The sequence below is a fragment of the Gymnoscopelus braueri genome, assembly GCF_963280865.1.
Source record: "Gymnoscopelus braueri genome assembly, contig: SCAFFOLD_433, whole genome shotgun sequence".
NCBI lineage: Eukaryota > Metazoa > Chordata > Actinopteri > Myctophiformes > Myctophidae > Gymnoscopelus > Gymnoscopelus braueri.
The window spans coordinates 14,939-33,224 of NW_027660425.1; the positions used below are offsets into that span (position 1 = coordinate 14,939).

Below are 18,286 nucleotides of genomic sequence, written 5' to 3' on the forward strand. Positions count from 1 at the left end.
CAGCACCATCAATGAGTGCCCCCCAATAGTGTGCATTACTGCACACCCAGGCTTCTCAACAGTCTGCCTGGATGTGCATGTGCTGAGAACAGCCTACCATCAATACAGGCAGGACAATAGAGCCGATGCAGACCGACTGGTTACCCAGCATGAGTGAGTTTCAATCATCAATGAGTTATTTCAACAACAAAAAAACTCCACGTAAACCAAGAAATACTGGTACCTGGTGGCAGTATTTGGTGGCTACAAATACCCACAGACCTGTTTTATTAGCTCATATTATGTACATTACAACTATTCCACCATACATTATTTTTGTACTGGTTTCACTAGGCAGGGTTTCTCATAGTTGGTGCCATGGTGCAAGTACAGGTAGAACACATTGATCATATTTGTAATTCATCAATATCAGTTCAATTTCCCTACTTACACCCTCTATACCTTTTTCCATCTACACCAAGTCGCTTATCTTCAAGCTCACAATGCGTAGCAACACAACACGGTTTGAGGTTGTAGATCTGCTATTTTTGGGGGGGAATGTTCCCCCCCAGAATAGGAATGCTGGGGTTCAAATTGTCATTACATGTCAAGTACAAAGTTATTTTCAATCTGTTCTTATGGAAAAGGATATTCTGTGTCACATACTGTGTCATAGGGGGAAAAATGTACATGTTTACATACCATATTTTGACATACATTTAATGTTCTATAAAGTAACAATGTAATTCAGGGGTGCCGTGGATGAAAAAGTTGTTTACAGGGGTCAAACCGGACCCAAAAGATCATTAGAACCACTGCACCAAGGAACACATTCTATACTACACGTGTACAGTGCTGTGGAAAAGTAGTTGCAACCAACACATTACTGTTTTCTTTGGCAGTCGCACTGAATAACACTAACAACAATAACATTACTGTAAGTCCAAAAGAAAAAAATCACAACAATAAATAGGCATCAACTCTGTTTTACTTTTTCTTCCACAGAAAGTTCCGTTACACAGCTTACAGACAGTTTGTTTTTTGGAACTGGGGACATCTTGGCAGGTACAACAGAGTCCCGATTCCTTCGTGTTCGGTCCAAGCTGTCAGATCCAGATTCCCAAATGAAGCGGGTATTCCGTACACTGGATTCAAACTGCCATGATAAAACAAAAAGTTTCAAATTTAAAGAAAAATAAATAACTCCTCTCCACGTTTCTACCACTAATGGCTTCAGGTGCTTTCATTTGTACATGACTTCTTTGTGCCCCTTCATATTTTGCTTGTTTATACAATTGTATATGAACATAAGATCCAGACATAAACATCTAGATCAGGGGTCTTCAACGTTTTAAGGCCAAGGACCCCCTAGCTGAGAGAGAGATGAAGCAGGGACCCCCTCTATATTGTATAAATTGTGTTTCAGATTCAACATTTTTTGTTTACGTGGTCTGCTCTTTTTTCCCTCTACACCTATGCCTCTTTGCCAAAAATAGCCGATCTACAAGCTCACAATGCTTGTAGATCTGCTATTTTTGGCCAAAGTTCTCCTCAGAAAAGGGATGCTAGGGTTCAAGTGGTTATAAGGTAAAATAAAATATCCTATCACACAAAGATTTGGCGGACCCCCTGTAGTAACTCTGAGGACCCCCTAGGGGTCCCGGACCCCCTGTTGAAGACCCCTGATCTAGATTTTGTGTACAAGAGTAAATCATTCAATTAGCATCATGAATTTTCAATTCTTGCCTTTTGGCAAAATGCTACCTGCCACGTTTTTATTAACCCATTTACACACACACAGTCACGGTAAAGACTATGAAAGTCAACAACCTCAACGTGATCATCTTGCTCAACGACCCATTGAAAAAAATTCTAAACATACAACATGCTCATGAAAAAAAGTATTTGGTGGGGGGTTTGATTGTGTAACAACAGAGTGAGCAAACATACATTTTTTTATGACTCCCAGGTCAGGACTCACATCTCGTCTGTCTGTCTGTCTGTCTGTCTGTTTGAAACAAAAATAAAGTGACTCCAAAGCGCCACCTCGTGGTAGTATTTGGAACTAGATTTACTGCACGAGTGAGTGAGGCAAATGAGGAGTGTGATGTCAACATGAGAAACGACAAAGTCAATAGGCACCGACTGTATTGTTGATATTGTAGAAACTTACCATAGGTGGGTCCTGCCGATTAATCCTTCTTGTAGCGACTCACATATGTCGCAACTGCAAGGCTCAATTCTGGGCGTTTTGCATTGTGGCATAACGGTGGTGGGGCAATAGGCATCGGCTGGCAGTCACTGGCTCCAGACACTTTGGAAGATACCATCTCCATGACCTTTGTGGTATATTCTGTAACAAAAAAAGAAGAAGATACAATTAATGATGCAGTAATACAGTATACTGCATCAATAAGTCATCATGCATTTCAAGAGTGTGCGTTCCCTTCTTTTGAAGGCTACTTTTTGTATTATTTTGTAATTTTGTCTTGCATTGACCCGCACCTCCCGTTGAGGTCTAGAGACGTGCAGAATTGTTATTTTATGTGTGTGGATATATATATATATATATATATATATATATATATATATATATATATATATTGTTTATATATTGGACAGTGTTCTGCCCTATGAGCAATGGAGAGTGTAGAAATGAGGTGAAGAAACAAGTGCAAGCAGGTTGGAACGGGTGGAGAAAATTGTCAGGTATGATGTGTGATAGGAAAGTATCAACAAGAATGAAAGGGAAGGTGAACAAGACGGTGGTGGGACCAGCTATGTTGTATGGTTTAGAAACGGTCGCACTGAGGGAAAGACAGGAAGCAGAGCTGGAGGTAGCAGAGACTAAAATGTTGAGGTTCTCTCTGGGAATAACAAGGATGGATAGGATCAGGACCTAGTACATTGGAGGGACAGCCCATGTTAGATCATTTGGAGATAAAGCCAAAGAGGCCGGACTGAGATGGTCTGGACATGTACAGAGGAGGGATAGTGAGTATATCGGTAGAAGGATGCTGAGGTTGGAAGTGCCAGGCAGGAGGCCTATAGGAAGACCAAAGAGGAGATTTATGGATGTAGCGAAAGAGGACATGAAGTTAGTTGGTGTGAAAGAAGAGGAGGCAGAGGACAGGGTGAGATGGAGGCAGATGATTCGCTGTGGCGACCCCTGAAAGGAAAAGAAGAGGAAACAAGAATATATAAAATATATTAGTTGTACCAAGGCTGCACAATACTAGTGTAGACACTCACCGAAAGTGGGTTGGGTTTTCACTGGGCGGAGTGAATGACCTCCCTTCTTTGCCTTTGGGAAGACGACTGACCACCGTACCATACCATCTCTTTTACGCACTGCCTGCATGCGTCCACTGTTTTCATTGTAATGCATGACTGCAAGGTATGTTCTAGAAAACGTACAGAACCAAAACAGAGCATGTCCCTGAATAGTAATGCAACCCATATAATCAAAAGATACAATAACATTTGTGAAATGTAATGCCTACCTGGCATGCATTCCTGTGTAGGAGAAGCACGTGTGCTTCGGTAGGAAGTGCAGGATCAGTGCGTGGTAGGCCTCCAGACTAGATGTTTGGTGGTCAGTGGAGAGCTTTGAAATATCCTTGGAGATCAAAGTCCCATGGAGAATCTTCTCCAGACCAACTGAGCTAGCAGAGTCTGTGGGAGCAGGGTTCAAACACAAAAAGTATAAACCCCATCAGATTGAATTCCAGGCATGCATTAACCCATTTAGACCAGAGGCTGTTACATTAGTTTAAAACATTTTTTGAATAAAATACATTTAGAAAATACTGTTGCTATAGCCTATAGACATCTAAAGACAAAATGAAATGGTCACTTACTTGGTGCCAGCCATTCTTTTGTTCTTTCGTGCTCTTCTAATGGATCATGGGGACATGAAGGCATTAGTGGATTTGGGAGGTCTGTGTGTTGGTTTTGCAAATGGTAGAGCACAACCTGCCATTTTGCAAGAATCATGTCCCTGTCGACTTCCGTGCTCGATCCAGCAGACCAGTAGAGATGGTTTATGATGGATTTTTGCCACAGTCCTACAGCTCTGCTCTCTCGCTTAGTGGCCAGCAAGACAATCTTCTTGCTGATGCCTAGTCAAAGTATACATATTTGTATTAGTCTACAATCAAAATAATTCTGCAAAATGTTCTGACATTATACAGTTTGTTACTAAATTAAAATAATCAGAAGAAAGATTGTCTAGGGATATCATTATCAAGTAGTTTAGTCAGATTAAAATGTTTAGGTGCATTTCTTCAATAATTCCAAACTTACAAACAATAACTTAATTACTGTTAATGCACACTAGGTCATACCTTTTGCAATATGCCAAATGTCAAACCGATGTTTGACTCCTAGCCAGATTTCTCGGATCCATTTTGCTACTTGGCGATTTCTGTCCGTGATAAGTGTTCCCACTACCAGTTCAGCACCACCCAGGAAGGTCTTGATCCGCTTCAGCCCCTCAAGCTCACACCAGGACGAGCTCTTCACCTCATTACTCTAAAATAAAGAAAAATAAATAAAGACAAAAAAACTAAAAACTAATTGACCTAGAAAATGAATGTAAAACAGATAGTTGAGCAATTAAGAAATGGAAAAAAAGACATGCATCACATACCTGTACAATTTCAACGTGGAGAACTTTGTTGATCCTCTGCTCAATAATGCTGACCGTGCCATATTTAGCTGAGTGTCCTGGGCTGTCACTCCTCCCATCTGCTGTCAACACCAGTGGTTCACCCATATCCTTGAGCGACGCGATGATGCCACTTTGCTCGTCCTTCCAGACCTGTAGAATGGCAGGCTCAAGATGGGCTTTCTGATGCCTAAAAAAGGTGTTGCGGTGGATGGTCGCCATTCCCAATATGTTGAGCATGCGCAGGGCTTTGGTTGGCATGCTTCCCGAAGCCAGAATCGCAGCCGACAGCAGCAAATTCCCAGCAGCAACACTCCCAATCTTTGGCTGGCTGTCCCATTTCTTGACATGGCCACAGGACTTGCAGGTTTGTGTGACGTAGATGGCGGTTCCACATTCTCTGACTGTGCCAGGTGTTTCGGCAAGACACAGCACACAGTGTTGGAACAGGGTCATTAGCTGCGACCTAAACACAAGATACTTCCTGCCCTTCACAGGACCTGGGTCAGAGGTTTCTGGCTCTCTGGAAAAAGAATACATACATACAAGATTGAACTCCTTGCTCTGGGTTAAATGGTTAGCATGGTATTGTACTTGAACAGACATTTAGAACTTGAGAAGTATGAATTGAATGTCAACACAGCATACACATTATTTACCCTCAGTCCTAAGATAATGCAAAATTGCACTGAGTTATAGGCAATTGTTGTGCACATCTGTGAACGTCACTCACAATAATGTTAATCATAATAAATATTATTGATACTATTATTAGTATTATTAGCATTAGTAATAGTACTAGAAGCTGCAATAGTATTTGTAGTATTACTATAAAAAAACGTCTTCACTGAAAACTTCCTAAACTAATGTATTATGCATACATTACAAAAAATAAATACAAACAGTCTACAGTGCATACAGGTGATGCTAAACATGGCCACTGACCCAGACAATGTCATCTCCCCATCCTCTTCATCTTCATCTTCTCCTGGGAGATAATCCTCATCATCCATGTCTTCAATGGCTTCCTCCTCTTCTTCTTCTTCCTCCTCCTCCTCATACAACTCCATTGCTGTCTCGGGTTCATCCAACATAATTTCACACTGCACACCAATGGAAATCATCTTGGGAGAACTGGTTTGACAACCTAAAAGTACAGTAAAATTGGCAGCTATTATTATTGAGCCATGGCACAGTTGTTACAGTGTTGTACTTTGTATTAGATTGTATGAAGACTTACACACAATGACTAAGTATTACATGATATTAGAGAGAATATGTAAAATAGTTCAACTGAAAAATACGTTTTCATCACTCACGAATGCTCTTATGTGGAGTTGGTATCCATGTGCACTGTGTGCCTTGGTGGTGGTGATCACACGATCGTGCATCTGGAGTCACAGGTGTTGGCTCAGTGTGAGAAACCGTGGATGAAGGTCCCGCTGTCCTCTCTGTGACAGTAGGTGCCAGGCACTATATTCAAATAGCATAGAACATACAAACATTAACAATATGCAAAGGTTATGTCACACTATTGATGACAATACCAAGTAGAAGCTGTCAGCATAGTGCACATCAGTGTTGATCCAATATAGCAGGGGTCTTCAACAGGGGGTCCAGGACCCCTCAGAGTTACTACAGGGGGGCCACCAAATATTTGTGTGATATGATTATTTATTATTACATTAACCACTTGAACCCTAGCATCCCTTTTCTGAGGAGAACTTTAGCAAAAAATAGCAGATCTACAAGCTCACAACTGTGAGCTTGTAGATCTGCTATTTTTAGATCTGCTATTTTCTTTTTTACAGAGGTGTAGAGGGAAGAAAAGAGCAGACCAAGTAAAAAACGAAATAGTTTAATCTGAAACACAATTTTATACAATCTAGAGGGGGTCCCTGATTCATCTCTCTCTCAGCTCGGGGGTCCTGGCTTGGCCTGAAAACGTTGGAGACCCCTGCAATATAGAGTTGTTAGGAGAGGTCCTTCTAACACTATGGACCGGGTGCATTTCTCCTTTCCGACATGTCGCCTTTCCGACGTTGACGAACCCTATACCTAACCCTAACCCTAACCATAACCGCACGCGGAAGCCACTAGTCGGAGTGGTGAGATGTCGGAATGGAAGGAGCACCCCCTATGGACCAGAGCTAGGCTCACACTCACAGTATTAGCGCGCGCAAAATAACATTTACCCGCGCTATTTAGAAGACAAAATAAACGTTTTTTTCTCAAAGCACAGGCTACATGATGGACCCATTTGTATGCCGTTTACTTCAGCAATTCAAGGAATAACTTATGTTTATTGTATACGTTGTCAATTGTCATGTCGTGGGTGTAGCCAGACTAGCCAGTGTCCAAGCCAATGCATAATGTACCCCTGTTGGTTAAGAAAACAATAAAAATGCATTTATAAACACAGACACTCACCCGATTTATCTCCATCATGGCACACGCTCTTGATTGCTGTGTAACGGTGGCTGATGGAGCACCAGAAAACCCGACATTGACAGTGGGAACTGCATCCTTCCTCAGTCTCAGCCTTTCGATAAGTCCAGCTTTCCATTGCCCATAGCCATCGTAATCGCTCGGAGTAAAGTGGATCCCACATATCGTCGACACGCCTGGGGTCCCCTTGGTCCAGTCTGCCCTCTTGATCCGTGCGAAGCGATCCCACTTGCGAGCAAGCTTCTCACACTTTGGCCAAAAGTGCAAAGTTACTCCATCATAGTTGGAGTTACTGCAACCTCCGATAACGCAAGTCCTGGGCATGTTAGCTTGCTAGCTTCGTTAGCCTTTAAAAAGGCTGTTTGGTTGAGCTTTTAAAAAAGCTGTTGGTAAAACTACACTAGGCCTACTACTACTATTACTATCACAACTAACTACTGACTAACTAACTACTACCGACCAACTAAAACTAATACTACAAATACCTGCTTCTATGACCAACAACAACTTCTTTCTCTCAGTAAACAGACCTATGACGCGCACTGCTGTGTTGCCAGATTCTGCGAGAGAAATAAGCAGCCCTTTCTATAAAACAAGTTGCTTATAATAAGCAGACATGGCAACACTGGTAGCTACGGCCGCATACGAGTGATGTCACGGATATTGCACAATCGCCTATTTCCCGAAGTACAGCCACTAGAGGGAGCTATGTTTGTAACTTCAAATTTGCCTATTTCCATTTCTTTTTTTTCAAACGATTTTTTTGGGGGACATCCTTAGGGGGTCTTTTAGAGATATGCGTCATTACTTTTGAGAGGAAAGCTCCCTGGTGTCTCCCCTTTAAGTACAGTACTTGAGTAAATGTACTAGTTACTTACACCACTGCACGTCAGTGAAGAAAAAACGCTGGGAACATCCCTAAGTGGCTTTGCAGGGAAACAAGCCCAAAGTCGCTTATAATAAGCAGACCTGGCAACGCTGGCAGGCTAAAAGTCAAATTAGCACATGAATGGCCAGTCGGCTGACAGACTTAAATGCCAACTTTTGCCAACCGAATACCAGTCTGTTGCAGTCTGGAGTAGTCTGCAATAGTCTGGACGAGTCTGTTTGGTGCGGAGTTACCTTAAGTAATCAACTCAGGAAGTTTCATTATGATAACTCTTTTTTAAATGTTGTCATTTTTTCACCTGTCATGTACTGTACGTATGGGGAAAATAACAAAATGTGTGATAACCATGAAAAAGCTACTCCTGTGGAGAGGTTATCATATATTTATTTACTCGTATTGACCCTATGAACAATTTAATATAGGTATGGTTTTGCCCACTCTTTCGATAATGAAATCTTGTCTGGCTCATGGACTATATGTAGGAACACTATCTCCTTCCTGAAGGCAGCAACCTATGTTCTCCATACAAAGCATGGCTAGTGTTTGAAGTGATATTCCTTGCCAACCTTATCATACTGTCATTATACGTAGATGTATAGAGCCTCTGAAGTGGTTGTCCAACAATCTTTGAACAAATGTTCAGTTGCTGCAGCAGTTGTGACTTTAAGGCTACAGACAGACATCCATACCAGGTGGTACTACAGTACTGAAGAACACTCATAATAACAGAAGTGAAAAACAAAAGAAGAATCTGTCTACTAGCACCAAAAGATCTCAGACGGCGAAGGAAATAGACTCTTTGCTTTGTCTTCTTACCCACTGATTCAATCTGATCTTTCCATGACAGAAGGTGGTCAATTACTACTCCTAGGTATGTATACGAACATACCTGGTTGATCTGTTCACTATGAATAGTAATGGGGGATCTGTGTATCTCTAGTGGGGCACCAAAAACAATCTCCTCTGTCTTTTTTGTGTTAATGATAAGAGCGTTGTTATCACTCCACTCCACCACCTTATTGTCTCCGCCAGGCCGAAGGCATGGCGAGAGAGTATGTTTTACCCCTTGTCCGTCCGTCCGTGTGTCCGTCCGTGTATGTGTGTGTGTGTGTGTGTCCGTCTGTCACCAGCTAATCTCCGGCACCGTTGGCCCGGTCGCTCCGAAACTGTGCACACACACTCCCTGGATGCCAATTCAGAACCTCTGCCCCAAATCTTTCACATGGGCCTGTTATAGCGCCACCAGGAGGCCGATTTGTGCAAAACCCATTTTTTATATTACTTCTACAAATTTTATCCAAACGTCATGCAAATCGGTACACAGTATCACTATAGTCATGTGATCAACACGGATCTGTCCGATTTCCCATATTTCATCCTCATTGCCTAAGGTTGGCTTCCAAAGTTTGCAGGATTGGTCCGTTTTGAACAAAAAGCCTCAAAGTATACACACAGCTTGGGATTTCCGTGAAATTTCACACGCACATTCCCACTAGGCCGAGGAAGAAATGCCACCCTTCTCACATTGGCCCTGTTATAGCGCCACCAGCAGGTTTAATTTAGCAAAACACATTTTTGGAACAAAATGCCTCAAATCATGAATGCAGTGTCAATGCAAGAATAAATGGCACGGTTGGCACCCTTTTCACATTGGCCTATTATAGCGCCACCAGGAGGCCAGAATAACGTACCTGACCTGGCGGAGACCTGTGCTCCGAGGAGCACTTTTTCTAGTTTACTCTGTGTTGGTGCAGTCCAGGATCACTGGAACTATCCAAAAGAGAAATCAAAACTGTATCATCAGAGTACTTTAGAATGTATTGGTCTGGTTTGTCAGTGCGACATTCAGACAGACATTCCTCAGTACGACAGCTGTCAGTATAAAGGGTGAAAGGTACAGCTGAGCTTACACAACCCTGGGGAGCACCAACATTAGTAATGCTGCGGAGAGGGTTCTGTTCACTTTCACCCTCTGTACTCGTTAGTAAGGAAGGAAGCATACCAGTGAATTAAGTATGGATTCAGTTCCAACTGTACCACCTTTGACACCAGAATATCAGACTGTATTGTATTGAAAGCTGAAGAGAAGTCTAAGAACAGCACCCTTGCATGATTCTTATTAGACTTATCTAGTTTTGAGAAAAAAAAGTTGTGAGAACAACTGTTCTAAATCAGTGCTTCAAAAAAATGGGGGTATGTGGACCCCTAGGGGTATGTGGAGGCAGGGACGTGCTGGGCCCCTAATTCAGCCTGGGAATCTCAGATAGAGAGGCCCGGATTTTTTGCAGTTTAACATGTAACCTGTGTAGCATGCAGTTTAACCTGTAACCTGTGTAGCATACAGTTTAACCTGTAACCTGTTGTATAACGTGACCTGTGTAGCATGCAGTTTAACATGTAACCTGTGTAGCATGCAGTTAACCTGTAACCTGTGTAGCATACAGTTTAACGTGACCTGTGTAGCAGGCAGTTTAACATGTAACCTGTGTAGCATACAGTTTAACCTGTAACCTGTGTAGCATGCAGTTTAACCTGTAACCTGTGTAGCAAAAAAAAACGGAATTCCAATTAAAAAATAGCAGATCTACAAGCTCAAAACGTGTCGCACTGCGACACATTTTGAGCTTGTAGATCTGCTATTTTTGCTACTTTTGTGTGACATAGAAGGCCCGACAGTATATGCAATGTGGCCGTCTGGAGTGAGTGTGGAAATATAGTGGCCCTCGCCATGATCAAAGTTGTTAACCTGTAACCTGTGTAGCATGCAGTTTAATATGTAACCTGTGTAGCAGGCAGTTTAACATGTAACCTGTGTAGCATACAGTTTAACATGTAACCTGTGTAGCATGCAGTTTAACATGTAACCTGTGTGGCAGGCAGTTTAACATGTAACCTGTGTAGCATGTAGTTTAACATGTAACCTGTGTAGCATGCAGTTTAACATGTAACCTGTGTAGCATACAGTTTAACATGTAACCTGTGTAGCATGCAGTTTAACATGTAACCTGTGTAGCATGCAGTTTAACATGTAACCTGTGTAGCATACAGTTTAACATGTAACCTGTGTAGCATACAGTTTAACATGTAACCTGTGTAGCATGCAGTTTAACATGTAACCTGTGTAGCATACAGTTTAGCATGTAACCTGTGTAGCATACAGTTTAACATGTAACCTGTGTAGCATGCAGTTTAACATGTAACCTGTGTACAGGGCCCCTAATTCAGCCTGGGAATCTCAGATAGAGAGGCCCGGATTTTTTTTAAACGGCCGGCCGGCCGGTTCTTAATTTCGGACGTTTTTTTTAGCGGCCGGCCTGGTCGGCCGTGTGGAGGTGCTAACAGTATGTGAGTGAAAGTAGAAAATGGCAAAATGTGTTTTGCTGTTATGTTTAAGACATTAGGCAAACTTTGTGTGAATCTGATGATCTGTAAAGTGTTCAACCACATTAAATACAAAACAACTATTGTTGATCTGTTAAGTGCTTTAATGAAATAAAAAAAACATGTCACACAACTGTTATTGAATAGAAAACAAGAGTTATTTGATTTGAAAATAATGACATAAAAACTGGACTTACTGAAATGTTATGGCCACAGTTCAATACAAATGTGTTCTGGAGACACTAATTCTAACTATTTCACTCCATGTCTTATTTGTAATGTTATATTTTTTTCAAGACTCTTGACTGTTCCTTCTATGAATTAATCATTCCTGTCCAATAGTGACATATTAAGTAATAATGACGTAGTATGCATTGATTAGTGAATGTAATTAATCTAATTGTGACATGAGTAATATTGATACCTTATGTATTGATCAGTGAATCTAATGAATATAATAGTGACAATGAGTAATAATTATGGATTACTGCTGTCACCCCAAAAAAAATTGCCGCAGGGGTGTCAAAACTCATTCGGAGTGAGGGCCGCATTGGGTGAAGGGTGACTTGACGAGGGCCACGACCAGTTGCGGACACGCACGCTCATGCGCGTTCACTTACAGAGCTGTTTCTGGCTTAGTTTTCCAACTGTTGTCTCAGTCATTGCCATAACTATAGTATATCACTTTACAAATTGTGTTTATTATTATTGTTATTTTATGACTCCGGCGGAGTCAAAAAAGGTACTATGTTATTACTTTTCTGAAAACCATGTTGGGGGCCGCATTTGTCCCCCAAAGTGCGAGTTTGACACCCCTGAAGCATGTATTTTGTGTTGTCATTTGAAGTCAGAGGTTGGTAGGGCTTGGTACTGGACTCTGGACCTCCTGGAACGGTAGAGCACCAGTCCACACACCAGGACACAGCCAGCCATGGAGAGCAGGCTCAAGTCCATGTTCAAACCAGAACCTAAACGGGCAGTTCAAGTAAGAGAAGAAATGTAAATACAATGTGTCACTGTCGGCTGGAAACCTTGTGTGTACAAAGCGGTTCCTTTTTCATTATTGTAAAAAAAAAGAAAGACAAATATATTGAAAATAGCCGATCTCTTAACTCGTTGTGAACTTGTAGATCAGCTATTTTCACAACTTTTGTGTGATGAAGCGGGGCATACATGTACGGAAAAACAAAGTTGAAATATGGAGGTTTCTGCGTGACAGCAGCAAAATAATAATGAAAATATAATGATGCAATGTTAGTGGCAAGGGACACACGGACACACACACACACACACACACACACACACACACACACACACACACACACACACACACACACACACACACACACACACACACACACACACACACACACACACACACACACACACACACACACACACACACACACACACACACACACACACACACACACACACACACACACACACACACACACACACACACACACACACACACACACACACACACACACACACCAAAGTGAGAATAATAATGAAAATGTATTTTGCCTCGGCTGCCGTCGGTGCTGATCAGGTGCAAAGGTCCCTGGGATATTTTCAGATGGGGATTTGGGGGTCCTTGGCACAAAAGAGTTTGAGAACTATTTATTTAGAAGGCATTTGCTGAATCGGCCTCAGGTCTTAATGGGTTAATCCTACATACATCGGATATTTGAACAAAGCAGATCTACAAGCTCACAACGTGTCACATCGTGGCACCTTGTGAGGTTGTAGATCTGCTATTTTCCACTTCTTGAAAGTAAAGTCTTATGCATTCTTTAGCCACGCACTAGCAATGTATACAGGCATGATGTTGCGACATAAAGACTGCTTCATAATTAATTTACCTCTTCATGAGCTCCAATAAATTCAAAAGCCTCCATTCTAAAGCTGAATTGAGACTTGGGACCAGGATAGATGTGCACTGTATTGTCTATCACACACCTAAAAATTAAATAAAAAAGAAGTCAAAAGTAGGCCTATTAGTATTCGTTTATCAGCCCAATCGGCAGAGAAGAAACCTTACCGTTGAACGTTTCTGTCAAAGTTGACATGTTGCATGTCAATGTTTAGGTTTAGGGTTAGATAGAGGGATGGATATGACTTCCATTTAAAGTCATGGTTTCTTGCTCATTTCAAACGTTTTTTTTTTTTTGGATGCCAACATACCCCCTACTGTAGGAGCTGTGGGTGCCATTAATGCAGTGCCCCTGGGGAGCAGTTAGGGGTTAAGTGTCTTGCTTAAGGACGCTTCCGGCTCAGACTGAGCAGACTGGGGGGGCAAACCAAGGACCTTCTGATTCCCAGACAGCCTCTCCATTCAGCTATGGCCGCCCTAAAAACCCTCGCCTCACAGGCATGTTGAATTTGAATATGGTCTATGGTGACATTCAGACACGCTTTCACAGTTTCTTGCACTAGATCTGTTAACTCATCCTCAGCCGCTGTTCATTTTGAACATCTCTGAACTAAGTATCAAAAGACGTATTCTACTACACGGTGAAGGCAAGTTACCCGTCATGCTACACAAACAGGGGCGCAGTAGCCCATCAGATTGTCTTAAATTCTACTTGAAGGGTTTGAATACAAGCATGCATGGCAATTAATTTCATTTGGCTGTGGATGTCAACAAAAACACTACCTACAGTATTCATAATTTAGAGCTTCCTGAAAATATACATTACATTTAAATGGTTAAGTGTCCATTTCACTTTTATTTTTACCAAAAATCTGTCCTGACATATGCAACAGTGAGTCCTTGTTGTCAAAATGTATTAAATTCCTAAATTGGGCCTTTTGGAGGATAAATGTTGTGGGCTACTATAAATATAGGCAAATCTAGATTTTCGGTTGTTTTTTAAACCAGGTTTTACAAATGGACAAGGTCACAGTGAAAAGCCCCTCCCTTTCTGGGAATGATGCATTAACACTAAAACCATGGAGGCTGATTCTCCTTACGAAACGCCATCGATCAGAAGCTTAAAGCAGCTTGGAGGGTTAGGGTGGGGTCATAGAGTTATAATATATCGGGTGGGGTGGAGCCTTTTCCTTGTTCTTACCCAGTGGTGTAAAGTAACTAAGTGCATTTACTCAAGTACTGTAATTAAGTAACATTTTGAGGTACTTTTACTTTACTGGAGTATTTCCAATTGTCGGCCATAGCTGAGTGGTTAGTGAGCCCGCCTAGGGAGCCAGAGGCCCTGGTTGCCCCAGGTACGATTCCAGGCCACGCCAGCATATGTGTCAATGAAATTGTCCCTGAGCAAGACTCTTAACCCCTAATTGCTCACAGGCCCTCATTGGAAACAAGTCCGCAAGGACTTTCATGAACCTCCTGTTAAAAGGAATTATCCTGATCTGTCTAAACTTTTACTCCAATACATCTCGAAGGCAAATATTGTACTTTTACTCCACTACAATTATTTGAAAACTTTAGTTACTAGTTACTTACAGATATAAATTACTACATTATAAAACATGCATTTACCACTTTAGCCTCATTTTATATGTAGGCTTTTTTTAAATAGCCGATCTACAAGCTCACAACACGTTGCATTGTGAGCTTGTAGATCTGCCATTTTCAAACATTTTAGTACTTTAAGTAAATTTTTAAGTCCAGACTTTTACTTGTAACGGAGTACTTCCACATTGCAGTATTTATACTTTTACTCAAGTAAAACATTGGAGAACTTTTTCCACCACCGTTCTTACCTGGGTTGTCGATCCCGGTCTGAATGACATCATCCAGAGTAAATCCACTGGGCGTCTCTTTGCTCCTCAGCTTCTCGTACATGGCAGGAGTCAGGACCTTGGCCATGTGGTTGTTGTGTTTGGTCAGGTCTGGAAACTCCTGCTCTGAGGTGTACTTCCACTTCAGCTGGTTGTGGGTGTTACCGAAAGGCATGATTGATCCCTATAGACGCCAGTGGGGTGGATGGAAGACATGGATGCATTAATAAAAAAGGCAAAAAAAAAGAAAAGCCATAGAAAACAGAAATAAACAGGGCAGCAAAGATCACAGATCTGATTATTTCTTCATAATAAATCTAAGAATGTAATGCACCAGGATCTACGGAGTAAGGTGAGGGTTGGATTGGAAACCATTGACGGTTACAATTTTATAGAGTGGAAAAAATAAAAATTTTAAATTATATTTTAGAAGAATGCATGTAATGTCCCAATTTAAAAAGAATTAGGCCATGTTCACCAGAATCCATCATGACTGATGACATAAATCCTGACAATAAAATATGATAAAAATGTAGCCTTGAAAATGAAAACTAATGCATTTGGTAACATAAAAACGGTCAAATCCGAGGAAAAAAATATATATATCCGATTCCTACCTCGTCAAAGAGCTTTATGGCGGCGGAACAAAGCGATCACCAGCAGCAGCAGCTCTGAACAACTGAAGAAAAAGATCTGCTTGCCTGCTTTATATGATGCTGTCGCCTCCCATTGGCCAGTATTTGTAGTCCATTCATTCCATTGGAGGCGCTGGGTTGTCTTTTGGAGTTAATTGGACTGCATTCTCCAATGGTATGTGTGACGCCCCCCTGGGGCCTTTGCCAGGTATATTCTGTATGAACTGTTCTCTGTTGCAGTGCTGATTGGAAGGTGGAGGTAATCAGGGGAAGGGGAGACACCTGCCCACTGTCTCCCACAGTATAAAGTACCTTCACTACCTCGACCTTTAAGGTCCTTACACACCGGGGCGATTTTTTCGTGCGAATAATACGCTTTTTTAAAAAACCTTATAAAGTCAATGCAAGCGTACATGGCGCGAAAAAGCGGAAAAGCGAAGCGAAAAAGCGTCTTTTAATTATTCGGAACGAGTCCGAATTTTGCGTATATTCGCACATTCGCCGGTGTGTAACCGCCTTTACTCTGCTGCCACCAGGGCCACACCCAAGCACACAGAGAGCATTTGTGGTTCTGTTACAGTATGTTTGCATTATTTGGCAGTAGGCCTGCCTCATTGTTTGCATCATTATTATATTTGTAAATAAAATCACCCATGTTTTGTTAAAACTCTCTCGTCTCCCCTTTATTTGTTGTGGCCTAGAGCCAGGCCATGATATAAATTGTGCTTAAAGGGATATTTCACTTTCACAAACATTTTGGGTCATTTTATCGTTTTGAAGTTGCTTGATTCAGTATTTTGATATTCATTTTATCAGACACGCCCCCTCTTATATAAACCCATTGTAACTTCAAACTTCAAACATTTTAACCATGATAGTTTAATCGAAAACACCCGTCCTTGTTTCTGGTGACTGATATTGTCCTTCTAATACGTGAGGAGACCGTGTTTTCAATTCCTTTTTTCATTTATTTTTAATATTTTTTGGGGAAAATGAGAAAATAAATACAACAAAAAAAATGTAATGAAAAAAGTAATCGAAAAAACACGCACCTCTCACATCTTAGGAGGGCAGGATGAGTCACCAGAACCAAGGACGGGTGTTTTTGATTAATCTAATCTAAAAAATGTGGAATGCCCAACCAAAAGCAGCGAAGGAGAGTAAAACCCTACTCTCCTTCAAAACTGCCCTAAAAGAGTACCTTCAGGTGGCTGCAATTCAAAACTGGCCCCTGTAAAAGTCATAACCTAACCCCCCCCCCTTTTTCCACTAGATTGTTTTACTGTACATATTTTTGTTTTTCTTATTTTTCAATTTGTAAACTGTTTATGATGTTCTACATAGTAGTGTATATCTGTCTGTCATTTAATGTCACTATGAATTGAGTACATTTGAAACAAGCCATTAGGCTTTAATGGGCTTTTCAATCCTATTTAGTTGACCTTGTATTTAAACTGTACTTTCGTGTGCTTTTTTTCTGCAAACTTCTAAATATAAAGTATTCAATCAAAAGTCTAACCAGGAAACCAACTAGACAGGACTCTCATGCACCTTGTCTCCTGATGCCCTCTGGGAGGCGCTACAGTTTTATCAAAGCAAAGACAGAGAGACTCAGACAGATCTTCTTCCCCAGAGTCACCATTGTAATGCAAACATGCACTGATTCTGGCCTGGAAATCTGGTGAAAATAGCCAATCTACAAGTTCACACGACATGTTCATAACACGTTGTGAGCTTGTACACCGGCTATTTTTGGCTGACGGACTGACGTCTTTAAAGGTACTCATTGCTATAGAGTGTTTGTTCAGTAAAAGAAGTCTCCATGTCTCTCCAGCTCTTTATTAAACAGCAAATGGCTTTTCAGGCCGGGATACCAATTTGATACAATCAGGATAGAGAACTCAGATAGGATACATATTAAACAAGTGAAATTGGAAGTGAAACACTATAACATTTAAGCTGATAAATGGGTACTCTTTCCTGATTGCCTGAAGTTTTGCAACCCACCTTAAATTGTATTTTCTGTTTACTAAAGAGCTGGAGAGACAGGGAGACCCCTGTTACTGAATAAACACTCTATATTATAGAGTATATCACTGTTATAGAGTCTATAACAATGATTACTATCAGAAAAAACTATAATTGTAGATATTTGTCTCCGCCAGGCCGAAAAGAAAGGCATGGCGAGAGAGTATGTTTTCGCCCCTGTCCGTCCGTCAGTCCGTCCGTCCGTCCTGTCTGTGTGTTACCAGCTAATCTCCGGCACCGTTGGCCCGGTCGCTCCGAAACTGTGCACACCCACTCCCTGGATGCCAATTCAGAACCTCTGCCCCACATTTTTCACATGGGCCTGTTATAGCGCCACCAGGAGGCCGATTTGTGCAAAACCCATTTTTTCCCATTACACTTACAGCTTTTAACCAAACGTCATGCAAATCGGTACACAGTATCTCTATAGTCATGTGATCAACCCGGATCTGTCCGATTTCCCATATTGCATCCTTATTGGCTAAGGTTGGCTTCCAAAGTTTGCAG

General features: G+C 41.4%; 1 protein-coding gene across 1 annotated transcript; it reads right to left on the minus strand.

Moving 5' to 3' along the window:
• Positions 1-436: 436 nt before the first annotated feature.
• LOC308081568 (uncharacterized protein) lies at positions 437-7,420 on the minus strand (the record flags this gene model as incomplete). The annotated part of the gene is made up of 10 exons (XM_080457934.1): positions 437-1,135; positions 2,153-2,332; positions 3,232-3,383; positions 3,483-3,654; positions 3,840-4,100; positions 4,326-4,512; positions 4,631-5,171; positions 5,594-5,751; positions 5,968-6,039; positions 7,079-7,420. The coding sequence occupies 9 exons, from the start codon at positions 7,418-7,420 to the stop codon at positions 2,172-2,174; spliced, it is 2,046 nt and encodes a 681-aa protein (XP_080314060.1). The 3' UTR covers positions 437-1,135; positions 2,153-2,171.
• Positions 7,421-18,286: the final 10,866 nt, after the last annotated feature.